Source organism: Excalfactoria chinensis, chromosome 5 (genome assembly GCF_039878825.1).
Source record: "Excalfactoria chinensis isolate bCotChi1 chromosome 5, bCotChi1.hap2, whole genome shotgun sequence".
NCBI lineage: Eukaryota > Metazoa > Chordata > Aves > Galliformes > Phasianidae > Excalfactoria > Excalfactoria chinensis.
This window is the reverse complement of record NC_092829.1, coordinates 54935690-54961028: the sequence shown is the minus strand read 5'-3', so window position 1 is coordinate 54961028 and position 25339 is coordinate 54935690. Positions and strand designations below refer to the sequence as shown.

At 64.7% G+C, this 25339-nt stretch overlaps 6 protein-coding genes across 11 annotated transcripts in view; 4 read left to right on the top strand and 2 right to left on the bottom strand.

Moving 5' to 3' along the window:
* The window catches only part of KDM2A (lysine demethylase 2A), a 32703-nt gene extending 26639 nt beyond the window's left edge, over positions 1-6064 (top strand). The window contains exons 14-22 of the mRNA XM_072337645.1: positions 162-245; positions 697-963; positions 1178-1309; positions 1392-1481; positions 2292-3004; positions 3980-4143; positions 4426-4584; positions 4702-4917; positions 5010-6064. Of these exons, the coding sequence (XP_072193746.1) occupies positions 162-245; positions 697-963; positions 1178-1309; positions 1392-1481; positions 2292-3004; positions 3980-4143; positions 4426-4584; positions 4702-4917; positions 5010-5191 (2007 nt within the window). The 3' untranslated portion in view covers positions 5192-6064. The remainder of the gene's footprint in view (positions 1-161; positions 246-696; positions 964-1177; positions 1310-1391; positions 1482-2291; positions 3005-3979; positions 4144-4425; positions 4585-4701; positions 4918-5009) is intronic.
* A 1063-nt stretch (positions 6065-7127) lies between these two features.
* GRK2 (G protein-coupled receptor kinase 2) lies at positions 7128-12706 on the top strand. 2 transcript variants are annotated; one of them, XM_072338028.1, is made up of 21 exons: positions 7128-7293; positions 7460-7536; positions 7814-7887; positions 8090-8191; positions 8284-8358; positions 8541-8602; positions 8848-8899; positions 9052-9143; positions 9378-9477; positions 9556-9634; positions 9732-9862; positions 10107-10201; positions 10276-10383; positions 10461-10527; positions 10609-10709; positions 10795-10861; positions 10929-11024; positions 11097-11259; positions 11366-11502; positions 11574-11684; positions 11786-12706. In XM_072338028.1, exons 1-21 carry the CDS (start codon positions 7181-7183, stop codon positions 11945-11947), a joined length of 2064 nt encoding a protein of 687 aa, XP_072194129.1. In that variant the 5' UTR covers positions 7128-7180; the 3' UTR covers positions 11948-12706. The 2 variants fall into 2 exon arrangements, with proteins under 2 accessions (XP_072194129.1, XP_072194128.1); XM_072338027.1 differs by having other exon boundaries at positions 11571-11684.
* A 154-nt stretch (positions 12707-12860) lies between these two features.
* On the top strand, positions 12861-17128 carry ANKRD13D (ankyrin repeat domain 13D). 4 transcript variants are annotated; one of them, XM_072337490.1, is made up of 15 exons: positions 12861-13063; positions 13482-13617; positions 13690-13814; positions 14155-14200; positions 14285-14428; positions 14548-14737; positions 14814-14894; positions 15143-15246; positions 15330-15391; positions 15482-15612; positions 15681-15838; positions 15912-16043; positions 16331-16494; positions 16581-16654; positions 16797-17128. In XM_072337490.1, exons 1-15 carry the CDS (start codon positions 12974-12976, stop codon positions 16984-16986), a joined length of 1827 nt encoding a protein of 608 aa, XP_072193591.1. In that variant the 5' UTR covers positions 12861-12973; the 3' UTR covers positions 16987-17128. The 4 variants fall into 4 exon arrangements, with proteins under 4 accessions (XP_072193591.1, XP_072193593.1, XP_072193592.1 ...); XM_072337492.1 differs by having other exon boundaries at positions 14814-14880; positions 15165-15246; positions 15912-16026; positions 16296-16494; positions 16769-17115; XM_072337491.1 differs by having other exon boundaries at positions 14814-14880; positions 15165-15246; positions 16769-17115.
* Positions 17129-17430: 302 nt separating this feature from the next.
* Positions 17431-21351, top strand: SSH3 (slingshot protein phosphatase 3). The gene is made up of 13 exons (XM_072337493.1): positions 17431-17484; positions 17795-17832; positions 17915-18071; positions 18524-18642; positions 18709-18780; positions 18870-18935; positions 19163-19430; positions 19510-19638; positions 19706-19752; positions 19830-19976; positions 20258-20458; positions 20643-20886; positions 20993-21351. Exons 1-13 carry the CDS (start codon positions 17431-17433, stop codon positions 21179-21181), a joined length of 1731 nt encoding a protein of 576 aa, XP_072193594.1. The 3' UTR covers positions 21182-21351.
* A 287-nt stretch (positions 21352-21638) lies between these two features.
* Positions 21639-22770, bottom strand: POLD4 (DNA polymerase delta 4, accessory subunit). Of its 2 annotated transcripts, XM_072337495.1 has the most exons (4): positions 22417-22532; positions 22060-22333; positions 21861-21972; positions 21639-21790 (listed from the first exon to the last, which is right to left on the bottom strand). In XM_072337495.1, the coding sequence occupies exons 2-4, from the start codon at positions 22328-22330 to the stop codon at positions 21766-21768; spliced, it is 408 nt and encodes a 135-aa protein (XP_072193596.1). In that variant the 5' UTR covers positions 22331-22333; positions 22417-22532; the 3' UTR covers positions 21639-21765. The 2 variants fall into 2 exon arrangements, with proteins under 2 accessions (XP_072193596.1, XP_072193595.1); XM_072337494.1 differs by having other exon boundaries at positions 22060-22770.
* Positions 22771-22788: 18 nt separating this feature from the next.
* GLYATL3 (glycine-N-acyltransferase like 3) lies at positions 22789-25320 on the bottom strand. The gene is made up of 5 exons (XM_072337497.1): positions 24465-25320; positions 24158-24265; positions 23966-24086; positions 23678-23798; positions 22789-23223 (listed from the first exon to the last, which is right to left on the bottom strand). Exons 1-5 carry the CDS (start codon positions 24540-24542, stop codon positions 22803-22805), a joined length of 849 nt encoding a protein of 282 aa, XP_072193598.1. The 5' UTR covers positions 24543-25320; the 3' UTR covers positions 22789-22802.
* Between the last annotated feature and the right edge of the window lie 19 nt (positions 25321-25339).

Below are 25339 nucleotides of genomic sequence, written 5' to 3'. Positions count from 1 at the left end.
GCTTGCTGCTGGTGGGCATGGGAAGAGCAGAGATTCTTGCCTGAGGCACGCTGGCCTTAGCATTTGCTCAGAGCCCACCTGGTTGGCAGGAGCATCATTCCACTTTGCTCACACTTGTCCTTTCTGTTTTTTGTGCTTCTCTTCCCCTCCCTTTCCATCAGCTGCTACTAGAAGAATACGCAAACAGTGACCCCAAACTGGCACTTACAGGCATCCCCATTGTCCAGTGGCCCAAGAGAGACAAGGTAGGAGCTGCGAGGAGGGCAGTGGGCAGCTATTCCTGGGGGGAGCCACGTGTGGTTTATCCAGTTCGCTGTGCTTCTGGGGCTTGGCAGCACTATCTCCATACTGACCAGGGAGTGCTGCAGGGGCACAGTGCAGGGCTTTGTGGGTAGCCCCCAGTCAGTGTGTTGGTGTCTGTCTTGTCTGGGGGGGATCTGTTGTGACTCCACAAGATACTTGTACTGCTCAAGGGTATGGGCCACTCTTCTGGGAGAGGAGAGCAGGAGGTATTTATATGCTGTGGGTGTGGCATTCAGGTGCTTGACGCAGCCACAGCTCTGTTCTTGTGCTGGATTTTTGAGCACATGCAGCATCGTGGCTGCTCCCAGAAGGGTGCAGTGGGGTAGATGTCTGCTGTCCCATGGGGGGTACTGCCATCTGCCCACCTCAACTCCTTTCCTTTTCTATCACCAGCTAAAGCTGCAGGCCCGGCTGAGAGTGCGCCTGCCCACCATCCCCATCACCAAGCCTCACACCATGAAGCCAACCCCTCGCCCAACACCCATCAGGCCCACAATGTCCCCCATCGTGTCAGGTGCCCGTCGGAGGCGTGTGCGCTGCAGGAAATGCAAGGCCTGCATGCAAGGCGAGTGTGGCATGTGCCACTACTGCAGGGACATGAAGAAGTTTGGTGGACCTGGTCGTATGAAGCAGTCCTGTGTCCTACGGCAGTGCTTAGCGGTGAGTCTTTGCTCTGATCCCATTCACCAAAGACTGCTGCTGTCCAGCAGCAGCTCTGTGGCTGATGCTGGTCAGGGAGGGGAGGGATTGCTCAAGATTGGTTCCTGCAGGAAGGATTGGGCTTTTTTCTGTTGTTTGGGTGGCAGAGAGGAGGAGAAGGAGATGGAAAAGCTGCCCCACTTTGTCCTGGTTTCACCCCTGCTTTCCTTTGTAGCCCAGGCTGCCTCACTCAGTCACATGTGCGCTTTGCGGGGAGGTGGATCAGAATGAAGACTCACAGGACTTTGAGAAGAAGCTCATGGAGTGCTGCATCTGCAATGAGATTGTTCACCCTGGCTGCCTGCAGGTGAGCAGCAGTGTTGAGCACTGGGGACAGCAAGGCTGGGCTGTGGGGAAGGGTGTTGCTCACTGCCCTTTGCTCTTTGCAGATGGATGGGGAAGGACTGCTCAATGACGAGCTCCCCAACTGCTGGGAATGTCCCAAATGCTACCAGGGTGACGACACAGAGAAGGGCCAGGTAGGAGACAAGCTACACTGAGGCAGGGGTGCGCATATGTCCTGCTTTGGGTAAAGCAGGATTTGGACCAGCCAAGGCAGGGAAGTGGCTCAGGAAGTGCGTGGGTAGGGTTATGGGGTAGGGCTGGAGACTGGGGGACCCCAGTGGGCAGCGTCCAGGGTGCAGTGCTGGGGTGAAGGAGCCAGGAGACACTGCTGCCGCCTGGCCTCAGGGCTAACAACTGACATCCCCTGCTCTATCTCTGGCTCCCAGGGAGCCCGCTGGCATGCCAGAGCCAGGCTCCTGCGGAAACAGCAAGCACTACCAGGTCCTTCTGCCAGGCAGCGAGCAAAGCGCGTGTGGCAGCATTCAGCCCGCTGGCAGCTGCTGACACGGCCCAGGATGCTGCCCTACCGCTACCACGTTGCCTGTAGGACCGTGCCCACTGCCATGGATGGAGACAGGGCAGCCAAGGCAAGCTGGGCACCAGACAGCGTCCTGCAGCATCCTCACTTCCTCCTGGGTTATGTGCATGCTTGGGGTGCACGTAGGGCTGGGCTCTTGGGTCCCCCAGCACTGCAGTCAGGCAGAATAAGCACCCTTTTGCTCCCTCTGTGCCTTGTACTAGGCTGTGATCCTGGGAGTTTTGACAGGCAGGGGGCCTTTGTGCACAGAGTGGAGGCCAGCCCTGGCCTCAGGGGATGCTGTTTCTTTGAGAGGAGAAGAAAATGCAGGGTTTTTTTGCTGTGGGTGTGGTGCATGACAGCCCTGAGGGATAAGAGGAGCACGTTCCCCCCAGTCCTGATAACTTGCCTTCCTGCCTCCCTGCAGAAGCGCAAGATAGAAGAGAGCGATGATGACATGGCACAAGCCAAGGTGCTGCGGCCCCTGCGGAGCTGTGAGGAGCCCCTGACCCCACCACCCAACTCGCCCACCCCCATGCTCCAGCTGATCCATGACCCAGTGTCACCACGAGGTGTGGTAACGCGCTCATCCCCAGGCGCCGGTCCCAGCGAGCACCACGGTGCCAGCAGGGATGAGCGATTCAAGCGGCGCCAGCTTCTGCGGCTCCAGGCCACCGAGCGAACCATTGTGCGGGAGAAAGAGAACAACCCCAGTGGCAAGAAGGAGCTGTCGGAGGTGGAGAAGGCCAAGCTGCATGGCTCCTACCTCACCGTGACGCTCCAGCGTCCCACCAAAGATGTCCATGGCACTTCCATTGTCCCCAAGCTGCAAGCCATCACCGCCTCCTCTGCCAACTTGCAGCACTCTCCCCGCGTGGTGATGCGCCACACGCCTTCCCGGATGCATCCGCGGGGTGGGGGGGAGGATGAGGCAGCTGCTGAGGAGGACGAGGAGGAGGAGGATGAAGATGATGAGAACACAGAGGAGGGGGGGGCTGCCCGCCTCAATGGCAGAGGGGGCCGGGTGCAGGAGGGTGAGGAGAGCTGGATGCAGCGCGAGGTGTGGATGTCTGTCTTCCGCTACCTCACCCGCAGGGAGCTCTGCGAGTGCATGCGGGTGTGCAAGACCTGGTACAAGTGGTGAGTATGGGAACAGGCGGTTCTGCCAGGACCACTTGTATCCTGATTCACGGAGTCTGGGGCCTGATGGGCAGCTAAAAGGAGAAGGGGCACAGGACCATTCACTCCCTAACCTATCAGTGCCTTCCTCCCATCCCCAGCACAGTTGTTTGCCAGGCGGCATCACCTCAGTGCTTCTTCTGCCTGTGCTTGACTGTCCACTCTACTAGGAGATGGTCACATGGTATAACTTGCATCCCACACTGCATCCCTGTGAGGTGCTGGTGCCCCTTCCTTACCCGCTGCCTGACACAGCCCCTGCTCTTCCTGGCCCCACAGCACAGTTTGAGTGGGGATGGGTTTGCTGCCTGGGAATGCTTCAGAGGGTGCTGGCTGAAGACAATACTGGCAGTGGGACAGCTGGGGATGGAGAGCTGGGAACAGACAAGGATGGGGAACTGGGAGGTTTCTAGCTGCCAAGTAGTGGGAATGGCACAGCAGGGAAGGGCTGGCATGCTTTGATCAGCAAGTGTTGGGCTTGGCAGGCTGTAGGGGACCTTGGCATGGCTGCTCTGGGGGCAGGGCAGCATTGGGTCCCCGGCTCCTGCTGCAGAGGAGGGATTCAGACCACCTTCAGGCTCCACAGCAGTTCCTGGTGATGCGGAGAGCACTGCTATGGCTGTGGGATGGGACTAGGAGCATTTTGCCTGATGGGAGGAGGGATGCTAAAAATTTTTGCTGTATCTGGGGAGCAAGCAGGCTGGCAGCTGCCACTTCTGTTACGTGGCTGCAAAGCTCTGATGGGGCTGTTCTGGGTATCCTGGCTGGCCAGGCACCCCCAGCATCCTCCCATGTCTGGGAAACCCCAACTGACTTGGAGGAGGGGCTTTGTTCTATGGCTGGAGCTGCACCAGGGTTGGGGTTCTCCCAGAATGACTGCTTCTTGTCCCCACAACACCCTCAGTACTCAGTTTTCACCCTTGTCCTTGTCCTCAGGTGCTGTGACAAGAGATTGTGGACAAAGATAGATTTGAGCAGGTGCAAGTCCATCACCCCCCAGGCACTGAGTGGTATCATCAAAAGACAGCCTATCAGCCTTGACCTCAGCTGGACCAACATCTCCAAAAAGCAGCTCACATGGCTTGTCAACAGACTGCCAGGTGAGTGTGGGCCAGGCAGTGGTCTCCTGCTGCCAGCCTGCTCCGCAGTGCAGTGGCTGGAGCAAGAGGGACACCCACCAGCAGGAAGACTCCTTAGTGTCTCATCCCTTTGCTTGAGGAGGTGCTGAGGTGTCCTGCAGCTGTTCTCAGCATAGAGCCTCTATGTCCCACCTCAGGCAGAGAGAGAAGCTGTTTCTTCCTGTACTTGGCTGAGACCTGAGATGCCTCAGAGCTGGCCAAGTCCAGCTGGCACATTACATCTCTTCTTTTTTCTCTCGGCAGGCCTGAAAGACCTTATCTTAGCAGGATGTTCCTGGTCTGCAGTCTGTGCTCTCAGTACCTCCAGCTGCCCCCTTCTCAGGACCCTTGATCTTCGGTGGGCAGTAGGAATCAAGGACCCTCAGATCCGGGACTTGCTCACACCTCCAACAGATAAACCCAGTAAGTTGCTGCCATGGAGCCAAGAGGACTGAGCCAGCCACGGGGTGGGAGATGTCACTGGACCTGGACCAGAACAGCACCGTGTGTCTGACCTCAGCTTCTCCCCTTCCTCTGCAGGTCAGGACAATCGCAGCAAACTCCGCAACATGATTGATTTCCGGCTTGCTGGCCTGGACATCACCGATGCCACACTGCGGCTGATCATCCGCCACATGCCCCTGCTCTCCCGCCTCGATCTCAGCCACTGCAACCACCTTACAGACCAGTCTGCCAACCTCCTCACGGCTGTGGGCTCTTCCACACGCAACTCCCTCACTGAGCTCAACATGGCAGGTGGGTGTTGCTGGGCTTATTGGCACATAAACGGTTTGTCCTCCCTGCTCGGTGCTGGCACTGCAGCTGGCCTCTCTCTCCTCTCCCCGCAGGCTGCAATAAGCTGACAGACCAGGCCTTGCTGTACCTGCGCCGCATCTCCAACGTCACCCTCATTGACCTGCGGGGTTGCAAGCAGATCACTCGCAAAGCCTGTGAGCACTTCATCTCAGATCTGTCCATCAACAGCCTCTACTGCCTGTCTGATGAGAAGCTGATCCAAAAAATCAGCTAGAGACCCTCCCCCGGGCAGACTGAGGAGAAGGAGAAAAGCCCACCCCTCTCAGAGAGCCACTCCTCCGCCTCCCCATCTTGCCCTCGATGTCCTGCCGCTGCCTCCTCGTGGGCAGGGCCGGTACTGGCCTTGCTCGGCTGTCCTTCCTCCTCCTACCGCTGGGACTTGTGCCGATGTGGGCATCCCCCCAAGGCTGGCCAGTACGAGAGGAGGACCGGGCCCGCAGCAGGGAGCTCCCAAGGTGGAGGTTGTTGCCGAGATCCGTGGGCGGAGAAATGGGGTGCACCCTCTTCCCCCTGCTTTTCCCCAGCTCCTTGCCTTGAAATACTTGTCACTTCCCCGTTAGCACAAAGCTTGAGGCCTCTCCAAGGAGGAGGGAGCAGAGCTGGGACCGGACCCTCTCTCTCGGTGCCACCACCAGCTTGAGCCCTGCTCTAAACCCCCTCACCCAGTCCTCGTATTCCTTTCTTCCCCTGCAGCAGTGAGGGCGAGGGCAGGAGCCCTACAGCCTGGGCATGGCGGCAAGGTCAGGGATGGAGCTTCCACTCTGGGCCGCTTCCTCAGAGCCCTGTGCAGAAGCAGTGGCCAAGGCTAGGCTATAGGGGAGCAGCCCCCAGAGCTCAGGGAGGACTCGAATAATCAGCCGGGGGTGAGTGAGCACGGGGGGGAGCGGGAGCTGCTGCATCTCCCTCCCCAGCTGCCTACCAGGGCCCAGCACTGCTGAGCACTGACGTTTGTGTGGCAGGGCTGCCCCGCTGCCTTGTCCTCTCATCTCCCCACCCCCACCCCATTTTAGCTGCCGTTTTTTCCTTTGCAATGAGCGGTTGGTCCAAAGAACCTCTCTCTAGGGCAGCAGAGAGCTTTTTGCACTTTAAGAAAAAAAAAAAAAAAAAAAAAAAAAAATTAAAAAAAAAATCGGAAAAAAAAAATCAAGATGTGAGGAAAAAAAAAAAGAAGAAGAAGAAGAAAAAAAAGAAGTTGGCATCTTTTGGGTCGCTCTTTTGTTTCCCTCCCTGCCCGTGTCCGGCTGCTGCTCCTCTCCCCGGTGCATGGCACAGCGCAGCCCCGTGTGCCCCCGGGGCCCCAGAAGCAATAAGGGAGGAGAGGAGGCTGCGGGCGTGCTGTGAGCGGCGTTGGAGGATGAAGGGGGGAGGGGGCAGAGCCCCCACATCTCTGTCCTGGTGCTGGTCGCTGCGTAAGGCGGCGTTGTTTTTTTCTTCCTTGGGTTCATTTGTTGTTTTTCAGTTGAGTTTTGTCACCAGGACAGAAGCGCGGGGAGCGGTGCGGGACCTCCCACACCTCCACCACCCCCCCACCGCCCCGCAGGGACAGGCGAGCTCCCAGTAAGCGAAGAGAGAGTTCTATATGTGGAATCACTCAGTGATTTAAAGCACCCGAACTGCTCCCGGCCACCTCCCGCAACAACAGTTCCTATTGTTTAAAGGGTTTCGTTGTGTTTTTTGTTCCGTTTCGACCTCCCCCTCCCTTCTCCCCCTCGGAGACATATTGTAAATATATATTTTTTGTTGGCAATTTAGAGTCCATCTCTGATGTTTGTGCTTTAAAATTAAATGTAAGCATTAAGGGTTAAAGCAAAACCATCAGCGTGCGCTCTCTGCGTTGGGGCCGGGGGGGGGAAGGGCCGTTTGTTTCTGTTTGCTCTGACTGCAGAGGTGGGGTTGGACATCGCTCCTACAGCATCACTACGGCCAGAGGGGCTGGGCGGACCGCCCGGAACTGGTGGTGGTTCTCAGGGTGGATTAAAAACAGTAGAAAGGAGAATTAAAATAATAACGATAATAGCACGGAAGGCAGCTCGGTGCTCAGCCCGCAACTGGGGGGGAATCGCACCCCCCTCTGTGCTGCGGGCACTCCCACCCCTCCCTCCCGCACGCTTCGGTCCCAGCCCAACGCGTTTCCGGACGGTTCTACTTCCGCTTCCGGGGCGCTGCTGGGGTCGGGCCGGTGCCGGCCTCGGCCCCGCGCAAGATGGCGGACCTAGAGGCTGTACTGGCCGACGTGAGCTACCTGATGGCCATGGAGAAGAGCCGCGCCGCGCCCGCCGCCCGCGCCAGCAAACGGATCCTGCTGCCCGAGCCCAGGTGAGTGGCGTCGGGACGGGGGCGCCGGGCCGGGCCCTGCCGCCCTCGACCCCACCGTGCCCCTGCCTCGGACCCTGCGGAGCCCCCGACCCCAGACACCGTCGGGGCGCGTAGGGATACGGAAGGGGGAGCGCGGGCCGATGCTGAGCCCCGTCCGCCCCGCCAGTATCCGCAGCGTCATGCAGAAGTATCTGGAGGACCGGGGCGAGGTGACGTTCGACAAGATCTTTGCGCAGAAGATCGGTGAGTGGGGGCTGCGGGGCTGCAGAGGGGCTGGGTGGTGTCCTCCCCCGGTTCCCCCCCCCCCCCCGCCCTGCCGCTTCCCCTCGCACTAACTGTCCTGGGCAGGAAGCGCCTCTTGCTTCCTCCCCGCGGCTCTGGTGGTTTCCGGCACCTCCGCCCCCTGGCAGCCCCATAGCCCTCCTCAGCCTGCCGCGCTCTTGCCGTGTGGCATCGCGGCCCTCGGCCCGGGTGCCACGCTGTGGCGCGGCCACCACTCGCAGCGCTGCCTCTACCCCAGGGTACCTGCTGTTCCGGGACTTCGCCCTCAACCAGGCTGAGGAGGCCAAGTCCCTGATGGAGTTCTACGAAGAGGTGCGATGCGGGGCTGGGGCTGGGGTTGCCCCCTGATGCGTCTGGGGGAGGGGAGGTGGTACCCCGGATGCCTGGAAGCGATGCACTCGGTGCCCGGGGTCCTGATATCCACAGGTGCCCACGAGACGTGGCTCCCTGCTGCGCACCGTGTGCCCCTTGTGGGGCTGTGCCCCCTTCACCACGCAATCTGTGTCCTTGGCAGATCAAGAAATACGAGAAGCTGGACTCGGAGGAGGAGCGAGCCACCCGGAGCCGCCACATCTTCGACCATTACATCATGAAGGAGCTGCTGGCCTGCTCCCATGTGAGTGCTCATCATGCTACGCCACAGGGGATTCCACCACCGTGTCCCCATCCCACCTCCTCACGGTGATGTGGTGCTGTCCTGCCCTGCAGCCATTCTCCAAGAGTGCCACAGAGCACGTGCAGAGCCTCCTGAGCAAGAAGCAGGTGCCCCCAGACCTCTTCCAGGTAAGCACTGTCCGTGACATGGAGGGGATGGTGGCACTGGGGTCACGAGAGACAGCTGGCCTTGGGTGGCAGAATGTGGTAGTGGAGATGTGAGGAATCTCACCTAGAGGTGGAACCTGCAGGGAATGGGGCGGACCTGGGTGGTACTGGGGATGTAATGCTGACCCCCATGTTACCCCTAGCCCTACATCGAGGAGATCTGCCAGAACCTGCGTGGGAGCATCTTCCAGAAATTTATTGAGAGGTGAGACAGGAGCACTGCCCATGGAGATCTGCCTGTCAGGGTGCTGCAGGGCTCCTGCTGAGAAGTTCCAGTGCTGTCTGTCCCCACACCGGAGAGTTGGGCTGGTGTCACACCCAGCTCTGGCCTGGGGTCTCTTTTCCCACATGGGGGTCCTGTCCACAATACGGATCTCCTCTGCCCTTCCTTGCGTCTTAGAGGTTTCCCCAGGGGTCCCTCACTCTCACCCTCTCTGCGCTTCCTTGCAGCGACAAGTTCACGCGGTTCTGCCAGTGGAAGAATGTGGAGCTGAACATCCATGTGAGACCTTGCTCCTCGGGATACAGCTAGGGAGGGAATATGGGTCCTGGTTCTAAGGGAGCTCCAGGAGACTGAGGCAGGGTATGGGACCCCTCCAGGACACACAGGGGGTAGCTACCATGGGGTGATCCCCTCTTTCTGATCCACTTCAGCTCACCATGAATGACTTCAGTGTTCATCGCATCATCGGCCGCGGTGGCTTTGGGGAGGTCTACGGCTGCCGGAAAGCGGACACAGGCAAAATGTAATGGGGCTGGGGAGGTCTGCTCGTGAGACTGTGGTTCTGTGGGTGGGGGGGGGTGAGTGGTGTTGCCATGATGGTGGGCATTCAGCAGCGCCAGAGCGTTGCCATGTCTCCACCTTCCGGGGGAATACGTCGTGGTGGTTGGGGGAAGGAGCTGTCTGGCCACGGGCGTTACAGATCAGGCGTGGTGGATCCAGGTAGCAACAGGACCCCATGGGGACTCTCTGCCCCCAGGTATGCCATGAAATGCTTGGACAAGAAGCGCATCAAGATGAAGCAGGGTGAGACGCTGGCCCTCAACGAGCGCATCATGTTGTCCCTTGTCAGCACAGGGGTGAGGGGATTAAGGGCACAGGGTGATGCAGGGTGCTGAGGCACCTCTGGCTCGGCATGACATCTTCTCCCTGGCCAGGACTGCCCATTCATCGTGTGCATGTCTTATGCTTTCCACACGCCTGACAAGCTCAGCTTCATCCTTGACCTAATGAATGGTGAGAGCCTATAGCTGCTCCCCGTTCCCAGCACCACAGCTCCCTGGCCACCCCACCATGGCATTTCCAGGGTGACTGCTGGTGCCTGTTGCTGCAGGAGGAGACCTGCACTATCACCTGTCTCAGCACGGCGTCTTCTCGGAAGCAGAGATGCGCTTCTATGCAGCAGAAATCATCCTGGGCCTGGAGCACATGCACAGCCGCTTTGTGGTGTACCGTGACCTTAAGGTGACCTCTCCCATGAGCACCCACCCACCCTGTGGAAATCTGGGGGCCCTACAGTCCTCCAGGTCCTGTGGGCACCCCACACCCAGCAGGAAGCCCCCAGGCACTGTGGGCATCTCTGGGACCCTGCAGTCACCCCTGCACCCCATATTGCACCCATCCTAACGTGTACAGGCACCCCCAGCCCAGCTGCCACCCATGGCCGTGGGCTGGGCTGGGGCTCAGGGGTGGCTCCATGTCCCGGCAGCCAGCAAACATCCTCCTGGATGAGTTCGGACACGTCCGCATCTCAGACCTGGGCCTGGCCTGTGATTTCTCCAAGAAGAAACCCCATGCCAGCGTGTGAGTGTGCCTGCCCATCTCAGCACTCCCCTGTGTTTCCTGGGCACAGCCCTGACCTCACTCTGTGTCCCCAGGGGCACCCATGGCTACATGGCTCCAGAGGTGCTGCAGAAGGGGGTAGCATACGACAGCAGCGCCGACTGGTTCTCACTGGGCTGCATGCTCTTCAAGCTGCTCCGCGGGTGAGTGTAGGCACAGAGGGCGCCAGGGGAGGCTGGGCAGCAGGGGCATGGCTGAGCCCCACTCCGTGTGACTGCAGGCACAGCCCTTTCCGGCAGCACAAGACAAAGGACAAGCATGAGATCGATCGCATGACCCTCACCATGGTGAGCTGGGGGTCCTTGGGGCGCTGTGCCCTGGCACTCGCATGCCTGTGCAGCTGTGAGTGTCCAAACCTTTGCCTGCAGGCTGTCGAGCTGCCCGACTCCTTCTCCCCTGAGTTGCGCTCGCTGCTTGAGGGGCTGCTTCAGCGCGACGTCAACCAGCGGCTGGGCTGCATGGGGCGTGGGTGAGTCCCAGCCCTTGTGGGGACGGGGCCACGGGTGGCACCGCTGTGGGCAGCACTGCCACGTTCACCCTGCGTTGTCCTACAGCGCTCAGGAGGTGAAGGAGGAGCCCTTCTTCAAAGGCCTGGACTGGCAGATGGTGTTCCTGCAGAAGGTGAGAGGGGCGCAGGACAGAGCCTGTGAAGGCAGGCACCCCCTGACTGCCTCCCTCCTGCCCACAGTACCCCCCACCTCTCATCCCGCCCCGAGGTGAGGTGAATGCAGCAGACGCCTTTGACATCGGCTCCTTCGATGAGGAGGACACAAAGGGCATCAAGGTAGCAGGCTGGGGGCTGGCATGGGGCAGTGGCTTGGCACGGGGCAAGCCCTGATCTCCAGCTCCCCACCAGTTGCTAGAGAGTGACCAGGAGCTGTACCGCAACTTCCCGCTCACTATCTCGGAGCGCTGGCAGCAGGAGGTGACCGAGACTGTCTTTGACACCGTCAATGCAGACACAGACAAGCAGGAGGCACGCAAGAAAGCCAAGAACAAGCAGCTGGGCCACGAGGAGGGTGAGTGGGGCCGGGTGACCCTGCCCTGTCCATGGTGTCTGCCGGCACCGCACAGTGGTGGCAGTGCCTGGCACTGAGCCTTTCTCCTGCGTTGCGGGGGCCACAGACTACGCCATGGGCAAGGACTGCATCGTACACGGGTACATGTCCAAGCTGGGCAACCCCTTTCTGACCCAGTGGCAGCGCCGCTACTTCTACCTCTTCCCCAACCGGCTGGAGTGGCGTGGGGAGGGCGAGTCACCGGTAAGGCGGGCGAGGAGGGGGGATGTGGGGCTCAGCTGTTGGGCCTTGGGCTGAGCCCATCCTCTCAGCAGTCCCTGCTCACCATGGAGGAGATTGACTCAGTGGAGGAGACTCAGGTGAAGGAGCGCAAGTGCATCCTGCTCCGCATCCGTGGCGGCAAGCAGTTCGTGCTGCAATGTGATGTGAGTGTGCTGCAGGTGCTCCCGGGGGACCACCCCGAGCCGCTGTGTGGCAGGAGGGCGACTCAGGGGAGCTCTGCTCTGAGCCACGTGCTTCCCCGCAGAGTGACCCCGAGCTGGTGCAGTGGCAGAAGGAATTGCGGGATGCCCAGCGCCAGGCCCAGCAGCTGCTGCAGCGGGTGCCACGCATGCAGAATAAGCCGCGCTCACCTGTGGTGGAGCTCAGCAAAGTGCCCTTCCTGCAGCGCTCTGCCAATGGGCTCTGACCCTGTGCCCTGCCTCCCCCCGCCCTTCCCACCCCACCATTAATTTATTGGGTTGGGTTCCACGAACCCCCGCTCCTTCTTGGTGTCCCTGAGCAGAGCTCCAGGAGGACGCCTGGTGCCGGTGCCAGCCCCGCGCCCACGGAAGGGCCCAGCCGTGGCTTTGCCGTCCTGAAGCAGAGCTGGTGCTGGACATGCAGCACCGCTCCCTGCTCCGGCTCAGATGAAGGCAGCCCCGTGTCCCCCTCCCATCTGCTGTTCTGCCCCCAGCCCACCGCCCCCCTTCACCACCCATATGTGCCAAACAGGGCAGCAGCGGCTCCCTGTGCCCCACGTGCCCCAGCCCGGCTGTGCCCGGCTGTGGGTGCCAAGTCCCCCGTGTGAATGACAGGGTGTGTGTGTGTACGTGTGTGTGTGCGAGCCCGGCCCCCCCCCGTAAATACTGTGCCATGGATCCCCTGCCCCCTCTGAGCCAGCGGGTGATCCGGGAAGAGGCAGCTGGTGGGGAGAAGTAGGGACGCGGAGTCCGTGCCCGCAGCCCCAGCACATGGCACCAAGCGCCCGGACCCCCGGCTCTCCCTGCTGTGCCCGCTGGCATCTGTAAATAGCGTGGGGAGGAGCGGGGGGCAGAGTACGGCTGCGAGTGAGGGTTGGATGAGCAGAAACGTGAGAATGCCTGGAAAAAAGAAAAAAAAAAAAAAAAAGGGAAAGAAACAAACAAAAAAGCGGAGTTTTTTTTATAATAAAAATGTGGAAAACCACAGTCAGGCTCCGAAGTCTGCGGGAAAGCACCGGGACGCGCAGGGAGAGCTCGAGGAGGAGAGCGGGGAGGACATCGCGAGCGCCCGGTGCCGTGGGGGGCGCTGGGGGGTTACCCGGTGCCGGCCCCGCCCCGCGCCGCCGCGCTGCGCTGCACCGCGCCACCGCCGCCCCCGCGCGCAGCCATTGCGGGCAGGCGCGGAGCTGCCGGTGGGCCCCCGTGCGCTGTCCGGCCCGGCCCGGCCCGGGTCTCGGGGACATGGTGCGGGAATGGCCCGCGCCGCAGACACCTTCCCGCTGCACCGCCTCGTGTGGCACAACCGGCACCAGGCGCTGGACAGTGCGCTGCGCTCCGGCACGGTGCGCGCCGGGTGCGGGGGGGGGTGCGGGCACGGCACCGGGCATGGCACGGCGGGGGATGCGGGGCAGCGGCGGTACGGGGACCCGGAGGAACCGGGGACGCCGGCAGTACGGGTGGTGCTGGGGAGATGGGGGGACGTGGGGTCTCGGGAGCGATGGGGTGGCAGCGGCGGTGGGCGCAGGGAGAAGGGAGAGCGAGGGGGAGAAGAGGGGATGTGGAGACCGGAGGGAGGCGCTGGGGGCGCTGGGACGTGGCCGGGGGGGGGTGAGCGGGGATTTGGGTGACGGGGAGAAGTAGGGGTGGAGAGGGACAGGAGGGCTTGGAGATGGGGGCTGGGGGTGAGGGCGTGGGAGAGTGGAGGATCGCGGCTGGCACCGGACGGGGGGGGTGGCCGGGGTGACGGTGCGCGTGCCCCAGCACGACGTGGAGCTGACGGACCCCCGTGGGCGGACCCCGCTGGAGCTGGCCGTGTCCCTGGGCCACCTGGAGTCGGTGCGGGTGCTGCTGCGGCACAACGCCAACGTGGGCCGGGAGAACGCCAACGGCTGGACGGGTGTGTGCAAGGGTTGGGGGTGTGGGGATGGTGGCGGCGGCGCCCGGCTAATGGCAGCTCCCCGCCCCGCAGTGCTGCAGGAGGCAGTGAGTACCGGAGATCCCGAGATAGTGCAGCTGGTGCTCCAGTACCGTGACTACCAGCGGGCAACGCGGCGGCTTGCTGGCATCCCCGAGCTGCTCAGCAAGCTGCGCCGGGTATGGCCAGGCGTCGGAGGCAGTGGGTGGGCACCCGTGGCCCTGGATAACCCCAGGGTGGGCACACCTGGCACCGGGCACCTCCATCACCAAGCACCTGTGGCACCGGGTACCCCCAGCACCGGGTGCACCCAGCATGAGCACCTCCAGATCTGGACTTCCACCATGGGAATTAGGGGGTGTAGAGGCAGCTGGAGAGACCCTGGGACCCCATCCCCCCCAGGACTCCCTGTTTTTTCCCCTCAGTCCCCCTTCCCAAGCTCCCCAAGGGGCCCCACTGGATTCCCTGAATCCCAGCAGGGACCTCCACAGCCTTCTGTGACCCCTTTGTCTCCTCCAGGCCTCTGACTTCTACGTGGAGATGAAGTGGGAATTTACCAGCTGGGGTGAGTGGGGACAAGGATCAGGGTGAGGATGGGGGTGGGGATGTCACCCCCTGTCACACCACGAATGAGCGTTGCTGCCTGCAGTGCCTCTGGTGTCCAAGGTGTGCCCCAGCGATGTGTACCGTGTCTGGAAACGGGGTGAGAGCCTGCGGGTCGACACCACGCTGCTGGGCTTTGAGCACATGACGTGGCAGCGGGGCCGCCGCAGCTACATCTTCAAGGGAGAAGGTTTGGCTCTGGCACCCTGGAAAAACCCTCATGGATCCCAGATCCCCCATAGAGGCCCCGGGTGCACCTGGAACGCAGCGTCCCTCGGGGCCAGGTGCTGACTCCATCCTCTCGTGCAGAGGAGGGAGCGGTGGTGATGGAGGTGGACCACGACAAGCAGGTGGTGTACACTGAGACGCTGGCACTGGCCCTGCACGAGCCGGACCTGCTGCTGGCAGCCATGCAGCCCTCGGAGGAGCATGTGGCTGGGCGGCTGACATCACCCATCGTCTCCACGCACCTGGACACCAGGAACATTGCCTTTGAGCGGTGTGTGCCACAGGGCCAGTGGGGCTGGAGGGCTGCTGGACACAGGGCTGATGCCACTGTCTGCTTGTACACCCAGGAACAAGTCAGGGATCTGGGGATGGCGCTCGGAGAAGATGGAGGTGGTCAGCGGCTATGAGGCCAAGGTGCCACTGGCAGGGTGGGGATGACTCCACCCCATCCCAATCCCATCCCTGTTCCATCCATTTCCCTCTCCTCACCCCCATTCCCATCTCCGTCCTCATGTCCATCCCAGCTCATTCCATCCCATTCCCTCCCCAACCCTACCTCATCTCCATCCCACGTCCAACCGGCCTCCATCCATCCCGATCCCCATCTGTATTCCACCCCCATCCTATTGCTATCCCATCCCATCCAATTCCTATCTCCGTCCCATCCCCTCCCCAGACCACCTCATCCTCTCCTGCAGGTGTACAGCGCCAGCAATGTGGAGCTGGTCACCAAGACGAGGACAGAGCACCTCTCGGACCAGGACAAGTCCCGCACTAAAGGTGTCACTGCGCTGCCCACCAGGGGCAGGCACCGGGGTGGCACCGTTTTCCCACGCCCACCCATACGGGATCTCTCCCCACAGGCTCCCGCACCCCCTTCCACTCCTTCCTGGGCCTGGCACAGCAGCACAGCACTCACAATGGGGTGAGCGGTGGGCAGGAGGGCTGAGGGACGGTGCGGGGCCATGCTGAGCCGCGTGGGGCCCTTTCCCTCCCCCTCTCCCCCCCCCCGCAGGCACCCGCGCCCCCAGCCGCCAGCCCCACCAACCCCACGGCCATCACCCTGGAGGAGTACTTCGACCCACACTTTGACCTGGAGGCGCGCAACATCGGGCGCCCCATCGAGGTGTCCAGCAAGGTGCAGAGGTGGGCACTGCGCCGGGGAGAAGCGGGGGAGCGGCGCCGCGCCCGTGCTCATACAGCTGCCCGCGCAGGTTCAAGGCGACGCTGTGGCTTTGCGAGCAGCACCCGCTGTCTCTGGCCGAGCAGGTGACGCCCATCATCGACCTTATGGCCATCTCCAACGCGCACTTCGCCAAGCTGCGCGACTTCATCACCCTCAAGCTGCCCCCCGGCTTCCCCGTCAAGATTGGTGAGGGCGAGGGCTGACGGAGGGGGGGACGGGGCTGCAGCGGGCGGGGCTGCTGACCCGCCGTTCCCCCCAGAGATCCCCCTGTTCCACGTCCTCAACGCCCGCATCACCTTCAGCAACCTCTGCGGCTGCGACCAACCGCTGGGCTCCGTACGGGTCTGCAACCCCACGCAGCCCCCCGGTGCCAGGGCAGCCGGGCCTGGAGGTGGGGCCGGGCGGGGGGTGGGGTATGGAACGTGCTGGGGTCGGGGCGGGGTGAGGATCGTGCAGATAGGACGGGGATGGAGATGGGATGAGATGGACCGAGGGCCGGATGGGGATGGGATGGGACGGAGCGGGGAGGGGAAAGGGGGTGAGATGGCACGAATGGGGACGGAGGTGGGAACGGGGTGAGCCCCGCCAGAGAGGGGCGGCGATGGTTTGCGGGTGGGAAAGGAGACGGGGATCGCCTCGGATCGGCGCCGGGGGTGCCCAGCGGTGGCGGTGCTGCAGGATGGCCGTTCCCGTGCGAGGTGGAGCCGGCGGTGTTCGAGGTGCCGCCGGGATACACGGTGCTGGGCGCGGGGCGCAGCGAGCCGCTGCGGGACGAAGACGACGACCTTCTGCAGTTCGCCATCCAGCAGAGCCTGCTGGACGCCGGCACCGAGACCGAGCAGGTGGGGAGCGCCGCGCTGCCCGCGCCCACCGCCAGCCCCATCCCCACCTCCATCCCCGCCTCCATCCCCACCTCCACCCCTCGCAGGTGACCGTGTGGGAGGCGCTGACCAACGCCCGGCCGGGGCCGCGCCCGCCGCCCTACGACGAGGAGCTGGAGCGGTGCGTGCGGATCCGCCCGCGGGGATCGGGGTGGGGGGAGGCGGAGCGGCGGCAGGAGCGGCGCCGAGGGGCGGCGGGGTCCGAGGGGGGCGCGGCCACAGCGCTGTCCCGCAGGGCGCTGCAGGAGAGCCTGCTGCTGCAGGCCGGGCCCGGACCGGCGGACACCGGCACCGCCCCCGCCAACCCCGGCTACGGCGGCTTCGCGGAGCAGCTGCGGCTGGCCATGGCTCTGTCGGAGCGCGAGCAGGAGGAGCGCGAGCGGCGCCGGCGGGAGGAGGACGAGGAGCTGCAGCGCATCCTGCGCCTCTCGCTCACCGACAAGTGAGCGATGAGCCGATGCCGACGGCAGCCCGGGACGGGAGAGCGGCGCCCGGGGCTCCCGGAGCCGGGCCGGACCCCCACCCGCACCCCGACCCCGATCCCCCGCCCCGCTCCTGGGACAGCCCCCCGGGGCGGCCCCGCGTCCCGCCGCGGGGCGGGGCTCCCGTCGGGTGTACATGGACGTATACAGAGCTCTATCCACAGCCGAGTGTGGCCTCTGCCTGGGGCGGGGTCTGCGGGAAGGGGCGGGGTCACCGAGAGGGGGGGCGTCACTGGCAGGAACGGGAGTCCCGGGGTCCGTCCCTCCCCCTCCCCAAAGTTCTGCCCCGTGCCCCTTTCCCGGCCCGCAGGGGGAAGTCCCGACGCCGAGCGGGGCGGGGCTGCTCCCGCTGCCCCTCCCGGGCCGTTCCGCGCCCGCTGCGGGCGGGGCTGTCGCTGCGCTTCCTGGACGGGGCATGGCGTTGGTCACCGTGCGGAGGGCGCCGGGCTCCTCCGGGGCTCCCCCCGTGGTGAGTGCGGCCGGGAGCAGGCGGGGAGCGCCGTCGGGGCGCAGTCCGAACGGGGAGGGTCGGGAAGCGCCGTCCCGTCGGGCTGGGGCGGCCCCCGCTATCGTGTGTGTCGTCCCCCCCCCCCCCCCCCACCCGCGGGAACGGGGCCGGGATCCCCCCGAGTTTCCCGGAGCTCTCGGCCGGCAGCGCAAACCCCCCCTTGCCGCGCCGGTGCTGCAAGCGGCGGAGGGGTCCCGTCGTGCCCACGGTGCTGCCGGGGTGGGACGTGCGGCCGAGTGGCCGTGCTCACTCTCCCCGTCGTGCTTTGCAGGAAGACGTTGCGCCCAGGCGCGGCCACCTGCAGCGGCGGTGAGATGGGGGCACCGGGAGTTAAGGGGGTGCCCGGGGGTGGTCCCGGCCCCCCGTCCCGCTCACGACCCTTCTGCCTCAGGCAGAGCTTCGCGCTGGTCCGGGGAGCCGCGCTGCTGCTGCCTGCCGAGGAGCCGCCGGCCTCCGGACCGCCCCCCCCCGCCGCTCCCCCGGGGCGGCAGGAGCGGCACCTTCAGCTCATGATGCGGCTGCTGAGAGCGCAGGACGTCATCCGGCTGGTGGGGCCTCCACCGGGACGGTGCGGGGTGGGGACGGCGATGAGACTGGATGGGGAATGGATTGGGATGGGAACCGTGGCAGGGATGGAAGTCGGCCTGCAAGGAGCATGCAGATGGGAACGTGAATGGGTTGGGGATGGCAAAAGGGACAGGATGAGATGAGGATACGAGTGCTGATGGTGACTGATAGGATGGGACCGGAGTGGAGGTGGGGAACGGGATATTGGAGTGATGGAGATGGCAGCAAGGTCAGAATGTGGTGCTAATGATTACAGGATGGGAATGGGGATGAACTGGGGACAGAGACAAGACTGGGATGGGATGGACAGAAATGCAGTGGGACGGTGATAGTGATGGGGGTGTGCTGGGATCCAGCCTGGCTCAGGCTCTGTCTGCCCGGGGGACCAAGCAGCCCCGGCGCAGTGGGACCCCCACTCAGGCCCCATCCTCAGGCAGTGCGGCTGGAGGCAGCGCGGCCACAGCGGGTGCGGTACCTGCTGGTGGTGAGGCCAGAGGAGGTGGGCGCCGAGGGACAGACAGCTCTGCTGGGTGTGGACTTCCCACACGAAGGGTGAGCGGGGCCAGGGGGGCTGGGGGGGCTGGGGGTTGGTCACTCTCTGACCCCCGCCTACCCCAGGGCTGACCGCTGCACCCTGGGCATGGTGCTGCCCCTCTGGAGTGACACCCAGGTCTTCCTTGACGGCGATGGGTAAGGAGTGGGTGGGGGGGATGGCGTCTGCTGGGAGAGGTGTGGCAAGAGTGCCCACCCTGAGCCACAGGTGTCCCTGCGTTGCCCAGGGGGTTCAGTGTGACATCCGGGGGGCAGACACGCATCTTCAAGCCCATCTCCATCCAGACCATGTGGTGAGCCAGCTGTGGGCGTGGGGTGTGAGCACAGCCATGGGCTGTGTGCGTTACCTGTGCACTGCTGTGGGTATGGAACACGTGAGTGGGTATCGGACAGGGCTCAGGATGTGAGGGTGGGGGGGCAGCACCACGGGCACCGCGGATGGAGATGAGTCGTGCTGGGCAAGGGGGGGGACATGGCTGCAGCCATGGAACGGACTCAATGTACCAGTGCCGGTGTCCAGGGCTGTGCTGCAGGAGCTGCACCGTGCCTGCGAGCTGGCAGCCCAGGGTGGGCACATCCCAGGGGGCCCGGCGCTGTCCTGGGTGCAGGAATATGCAACAGCACTGGACTCAGAGCAGAGCTGCCTCAATGAATGGTTGGCCATGGCCGACTTGGAGTCCGTGCGTCCCGGCTCACCGCTGCCTACAGAGCCGACAGAGCGCATGGTGCGGGCGCTGCTGCGGGACGTGCTGACCTCTGCCGACCTGGAAAGCATCACCTCCAAAGAGGTGAGTGCTGGAGGGGGGGGGCGGCCTGGAGGTGGCACGGGGATCCCATCACCGTCCTTTACCCCTTGGTGGGTGCCAGGTGCGGACTGAGCTGGAGAGGCGTGTGGGGCACAGCCTGGAGCAGCACAAGGACTTCATTGACAACGAGATGCTGCTGGTGCTGGCGCAAATGGACCGGCCCTCCCGCGTCTTCCCACACATCTACCTGGTGGGCATGGGGTGGGCTGTGGGGTACCGCTGTGCCCGGCCGTCCCACAGCATCACTGCCATCATAGGGCTCCGAGTGGAATGCAGCCAATCTGGAGGAGCTGCAGCAGAACTGGTGAGCATGGGGATGAGATGGCGGTGGTGGGAGGGCAATGGGACACAGGCATGACCTCAACACCCGGTGCCCCACAGCGTGACCCACATCCTGAATGTGGCACGGGAGGTTGACAACTTCTTCCCAGCACTCTTCAACTACATGAACGTGCGGGTATACGATGAAGAGACGGCCCAGCTGCTGCCCCACTGGAATGACACCTTCCTTTTCCTCTCTGACATCAAGTTAGTGGGAGCGGGGAATGCTGCGGGGTGCTGGGGAGCATCTCGGTGGCTGGGAGCTATGGGGGACGGTGTTGGGGGAGAGGGGTCCTGGGGCACCGAGACTGAGACAGCTGTGGGACACGGGGGGACGCTGCGGGCTCCGAGAGCAGTGGGAGAACTGGAGGTGTTAGAAGCAGCGCGGGGCGGCATCCGTGGAGCGCTGGGAACACGGGCGGCACCGGGGAGCCGTCGGGTCCCCGTTGGGTCCCCGGGAGCTGCGTCCCAGCGAGGTTATACCGCAGGGCCCGCGGCGGCCGGGCGTTGGTGCACTGCCGCATGGGACTGAGCCGCTCGGCAGCCACGGTGCTGGCTTACGCCATGAAGGAGTTCGGGTGGTCCCTGGAGCGGGCGCTGCGCCACGTCCGGTGCTGCCGTCCCGACGTGCAGCCCAACCCCGGCTTCATGCGCCAGCTCGACTTCTACCAGGGCATCCTGAACGCCAGGTGAGTACCGGCCGGCCGGCCACGCCGCGGCCTCGCCCTTCTCGGTGGGAGCGGGCTGTAGCTCGGCGTCCCTGGGGAAGGGGGGAGGGGAACGGAGGCGGAGCCCGCGGGGTCCCATCCTCTCGGCCGGCGGGAGCCGGGACACCGGGCGGGCCGGCGGGTGACCGCGGTGCTCGTGCGGCAGCCGGCACAGCAGCTTCTGGGAGCCGCAGGCGGCAGAGCGGTCGCCCGAGCCGGAGGAGGCCGTGCCCCGCAACGACGGCGCTCTGCCTCCGTCCTCGTCCGCGTCCTCGCCGCCCCCCGAGGAGGATGGCAGCCCGGGGCTGGTGGGGGCCGCCCGGCGTCCCCGCATCTCCCTGTGTGCGGTCATGCGGAGCATCAGCCAGATGGAGGCGCCGGAGAACCTCGGGGAGCCCCCGGGTGGGGAGGTGAGCGCTGGAGGGCGGGGAGACGGCGGGGCCGCAGCTGGATGTCGGTGGGCGCGGGGGGGACCTTTGGGCGCAGCGGCTCCTTCTGGAGCCCCGGATCCCGCAGGTGTCCGAAGGCGACCGGGGGACCGGGGACGGGGCGAGCCTGGAGGCGGCCCTGCCAGCACCACGGCCCAGGTCCCGGCCGTGCCGCGTGGTGCGTCAGGCCAGCGTGGACGGAGACCGCGTCCCTGCGGACGAGCGCAGCCCCGCGGGAAGCTCCGGCCCGGAGCCCGGCACAGCCGGCGGCTCGTAGCGCACAGCGGGTCGGCGGGCACAGCCCCCCCCGTTGGCCCATCGCGCACAGCGGGCTCAGCCCCCACCAGACCGCGCTGCGAGGAGCAACCCGACCCTGATGGGGGGCGGGGCCTGGGGAAGCCGCGCCCCCTCTGCACGCCCTTCGTGCCGGCGCCGCCGCCATCACCAGCACTCAATGCAATAAACCTGGCGGCCGCGTGCAGCGCTGTGTGTGCCCGGGAGATCAGAGCCAGAAGGTGGCTGAGGCCCGGCCCCGCCGAGCCGCCGCGCACTACAACCCCCAGCGGGCTGTGCGCGCCGCCGCCGGGCCCGCCCCGCTCTGCCGCTCGCGGTGCACGACGGGAAGCGTAGTCTCGGCGCCGCCGCGCCATCTTACGAGCGACGCGGGCGGGCGCCTTCCCGGTTGCCGTGGGAACCAGGCGCCGGCCTCGGCCCGAGCAATTAGCGCAATTAGCGCAATTAACGCAATTAACGCAATTAACGCACTCACCGCTTTATTCACCCAGCGGCGGCCGCCCGGGCTGCGGCGCTGCGTGCCGGTACCGCGGCGCCGTCCCTGGAGCCGCCCGTCCTGCCGCCCGCTCACAGGCCGTACTCGTGCCACAGGCTGCGGGCACAGCGCACGGTCAGCCCGCGGTCATCCCGCCGCCCGGCCCGCCCCCACCCGCGTCCCGCACCTGTAGGTGACGGCGGGGTCGTCGCGGTGCTCCAGGAGGGCGTCGCGGATGGCGGCCGGCGGGCTGAGCCCCAGCGCCCGCGCCCGCTCCCAGCGCTGCAGCCGGGTGATGCCTGCGGGGAAGGGGCGGCCGTGAGTGGCGAGGAGGGGGCCGAGCGGGGGGGGGGGGGGGGGTCGGGGCGCGGCGTCGGGGGTCTCACCGGTACACGGCCCGTACTCCCAGGTCAAATCGAAGCGCCGCAGCATCTCCAGCAGCTCTCGCGAGGCGGTGCGGGGCGCCGCGGGGGAGTCCCGGGCGTCCTCCGGCGCGGGGCGCGGGGAATCCGGCGGGGGCGAGGCCGGCGGGACCCCCCGGTGCCGCCCCTTTTCGCCGCGCCCCCGCCGCGCTCCGCTCCGCTCTTTGCCGTCGGCGCGTGTCCCCGCGCGGTGCCGCCGCGGGAAGCTGTCGGTGATGCGCCCGGTGCGCTCCATTCCCTGCGGGGCGGCGGCGGTTTCAGCCCCGCTCGGCTCCGTTCGGCCCCGCGTTCGCCGCCCGCCTCTCCCCCCTCCCGGCTCACCCCGCGCCGCTCTCCCGTCCCGCTCCGGCAGCACCGTCCGCCGCCGCTGTGTTCCGGCGGGCAGCAGGCGGGGCGGCCCGGTTTCGGTTTCGGTTCGCAAGTTTTTGCTTTGGAGGGTGCCGTTTCCCTTTAATCTTTTTTCTTCTCGTTGCTGTATTTTTATGGGCGGTCGGGCCGTTCCGTCTCGGTTGTTGGGTCGGGTCATTTATTGGCGCTTCGCTTTTTGCAGCAGAAAAATTTCTGCTGTTTACGTGGTTCACGGTTGGTTCGTCGTTGTTCTGTTTTTTTCTCGGCAGCTCGTTGCTGTTTCTCGTTCCTTTTTTACTTGGCGGCGGGTTCGTTTTCGCTTCGTTTGCTTTTATTCACACGTTTCTCCCCAGGTGCGCTCAGGGCGCAGCCCGCGCCAGGGCAGGGTTGTGCAGCACGAAGCGGCACAGCCCCGGCAGCCGGCGGTGCCCCAGCTCCTCCTGCAGCCGCTGCATCCCCCGGTTCCCCGTGGCCGTGTGGCCGTACACCGGGAAGCCGCGGCCGTGCGCCCGCCGGGCAGCCATGATCGTCAGCGCCCGCATCAGCCCGCGGCGCCGCTGGGCCGGCATCGTGTAACCGTGCGCTCCCGCTCCGAAGCCGTCGCTCAGCACCCAGCACAGCAGGTTCCCGGCTGGGTCCTGCAGGCATAGGTGCGGGAATCGGCGCAGCAGCTCCCCCAGGTAGTGCCGGCTCCACGCGTTTCCCCCGTACGGCCACGTCGAGTCCAGCAGCTCCACGTGTGACGGGTTCAGTGCGCCCAGCTGCACGTCAGGGTCCAGCCTGCACGGTGGGGTGCGCGCCGTGGGGGAGGGGTGGGACAGGAGAACGGGGGTGGGGGGGGAGTTAAGATTATGGTTACAGTTAGTGTTCACGTTAGGGTTAGGGGTAAGGTTATGTTTACAGTTAGGGTTAAGATTGGGATGGGGATGGGGATGGGGATGGGGACACGAATGGGATGGAACAGGGATGGGTTAGAGCAATCATTAGTTACATTTAGGATTAGCATTAGAATGAGGGTGTGGCTACAGATGTGTATGAGATGGGCACGGGGCTTGGATGGGTGCTGGATAAGTTTGGGGATGTATACGGAATGGGGCAAGAATGAACTGGGGAGAGAGCTGTGGACAGGAGTGGGATGAGGTACAGGGTAAGGACTGGAATGGGAACGGGACAAGGAAACACAAGCGGATGGGGACAGGAATGGGGCACAGAAGGAGATGGGGCTGAGGCTCACTGTGGCTCTGGTAGAGTGCTGGGGTCAGGGTGCAGGTACGTGTAGTACTCAGTCACCTCCAGCTCCACGCCCTTGGCCAAAGCGATGTCCTGGGACACGGTCAGCACGCCGTCTTGCAGCCCTGGGGATGGCAGCAGCAGGGGTTCTGCTCCCCCATGTTCCCCCACAGTGCCCTCCGTGCCCCACACGCTCCCAGCACCACCCGTTTCTGACACAACCTCCTTCGCCCTCCCCGCCACCCGTCACCCCTCGTTCCTCCCGTGTCCCCGCGGTTGTCCCCACAGCCACCGAAGATGTGGAAAGCCGAGTCCCAGCGCAGGCAGCCCGGGCTCTCCAGCAGGGCCCGGTAGGCGCCCAGGTCCCAGTAGAAGGCGCTGTTCAGGTTCCTGTAGCTGTCTTTCAGCGGTGCCTGTGGGGCGGGATGCTGAGCCCCCCAGCCTGGGCACGGCCCCCACCCCTCCCCACATCCCCGCCAGCCACCTCTCCTCTGCGCCGCGCCAGCACAGCGCCGAAGTTGGGCCAGGCATCCACTGCTACCTCGAAGTCCCCGGGGTTGCCACGGTTGATGTTCAGCACGGCCCCGTACACCTGCAAGCATCGTGCAGTCCAGCCGTGGCAAAGACGGGCTGCCCTCCAGCGGGCAGCAGAGCCCAGGCGGGTTGCGTCCGGCTGGGGCAGGCTCGTGGCCATCGGGAACGGCCCAGCAGACGCGTGCCCCGGGTGCCAGCGAGGGGACAGGGGTGGCCCGAGACCCCCCGTGTTGGAGGGGCAGCCGCAGGCAGCTCACCGGCAGGGCTCTCGGCAAGCTGCTGCGCAGGGCGGCCTCCAGGCGCTGCAGATGGGCCGGGCAGGTCAGAATCCGCATTGCCCTGCCAGGGAGCTGACAGTGAGGGGAGCCCCGGGCACCCCATCCCCGTCCCCATCGCAGTTACTCACCCTGTAGCTGCGGGTCCCTGCAGGCTGTGGGCAGGCAGTGGCCGTCATGGGTGACCAAGTGCCCCTTGGCCAGAGTGTCCCTGGAGGGGGGGGGGGGTTGGGCAGGGTCCATCCTATGGGCACAGTGCACGTGGCATCCCGCTGCCACAGGGATGGTGGGGGCCGTGGGGCACCCATAGCCCTGCTCTGATGGTGACGGGGACGTGGGGGGGTTGGCCATGAACTGATCTCTGGTTGCCACAGGGGTCACCCGTCCCATCACCAGGTGGCACAGGGGGCCGAGTCCCATAGCCCGGTGGCACATGTGCCGCGGTGCCATCCCTGGGCTGGCACAGGGGGTCCCCAGGCTCATCCCTGTCCACGTGGCACACACTGGTGCCCAGTCCTACCCCAGCCCTGGGCCCAGCCTGGATGTCTCCACCCCTACCGAGGGCACTGAGAGCCCCTTACCACCACCCCGCCACGTGACAGGCCGTTATGGGGTGGCAGGCTGTTATGGGGTGGCAGGCTGTTATGGAGTGCTGCCACCGCCCCCCATCCTTAATGGGGCTGTGGGGGCACAGAGGTAGCAGTGCTAAGAGGCCCCCCAAGGCATGCAGGGCCTGCTCAGCTGTGCCTCCATGGGCAGCTCCTGCAGCGGGGCACGGCCCAGGGGGCAGCAGCACTGGAGAAAGGCTTTTATTTGTTAATACAAGAATAGATCTTCTGCAATAAATACCCTAATAA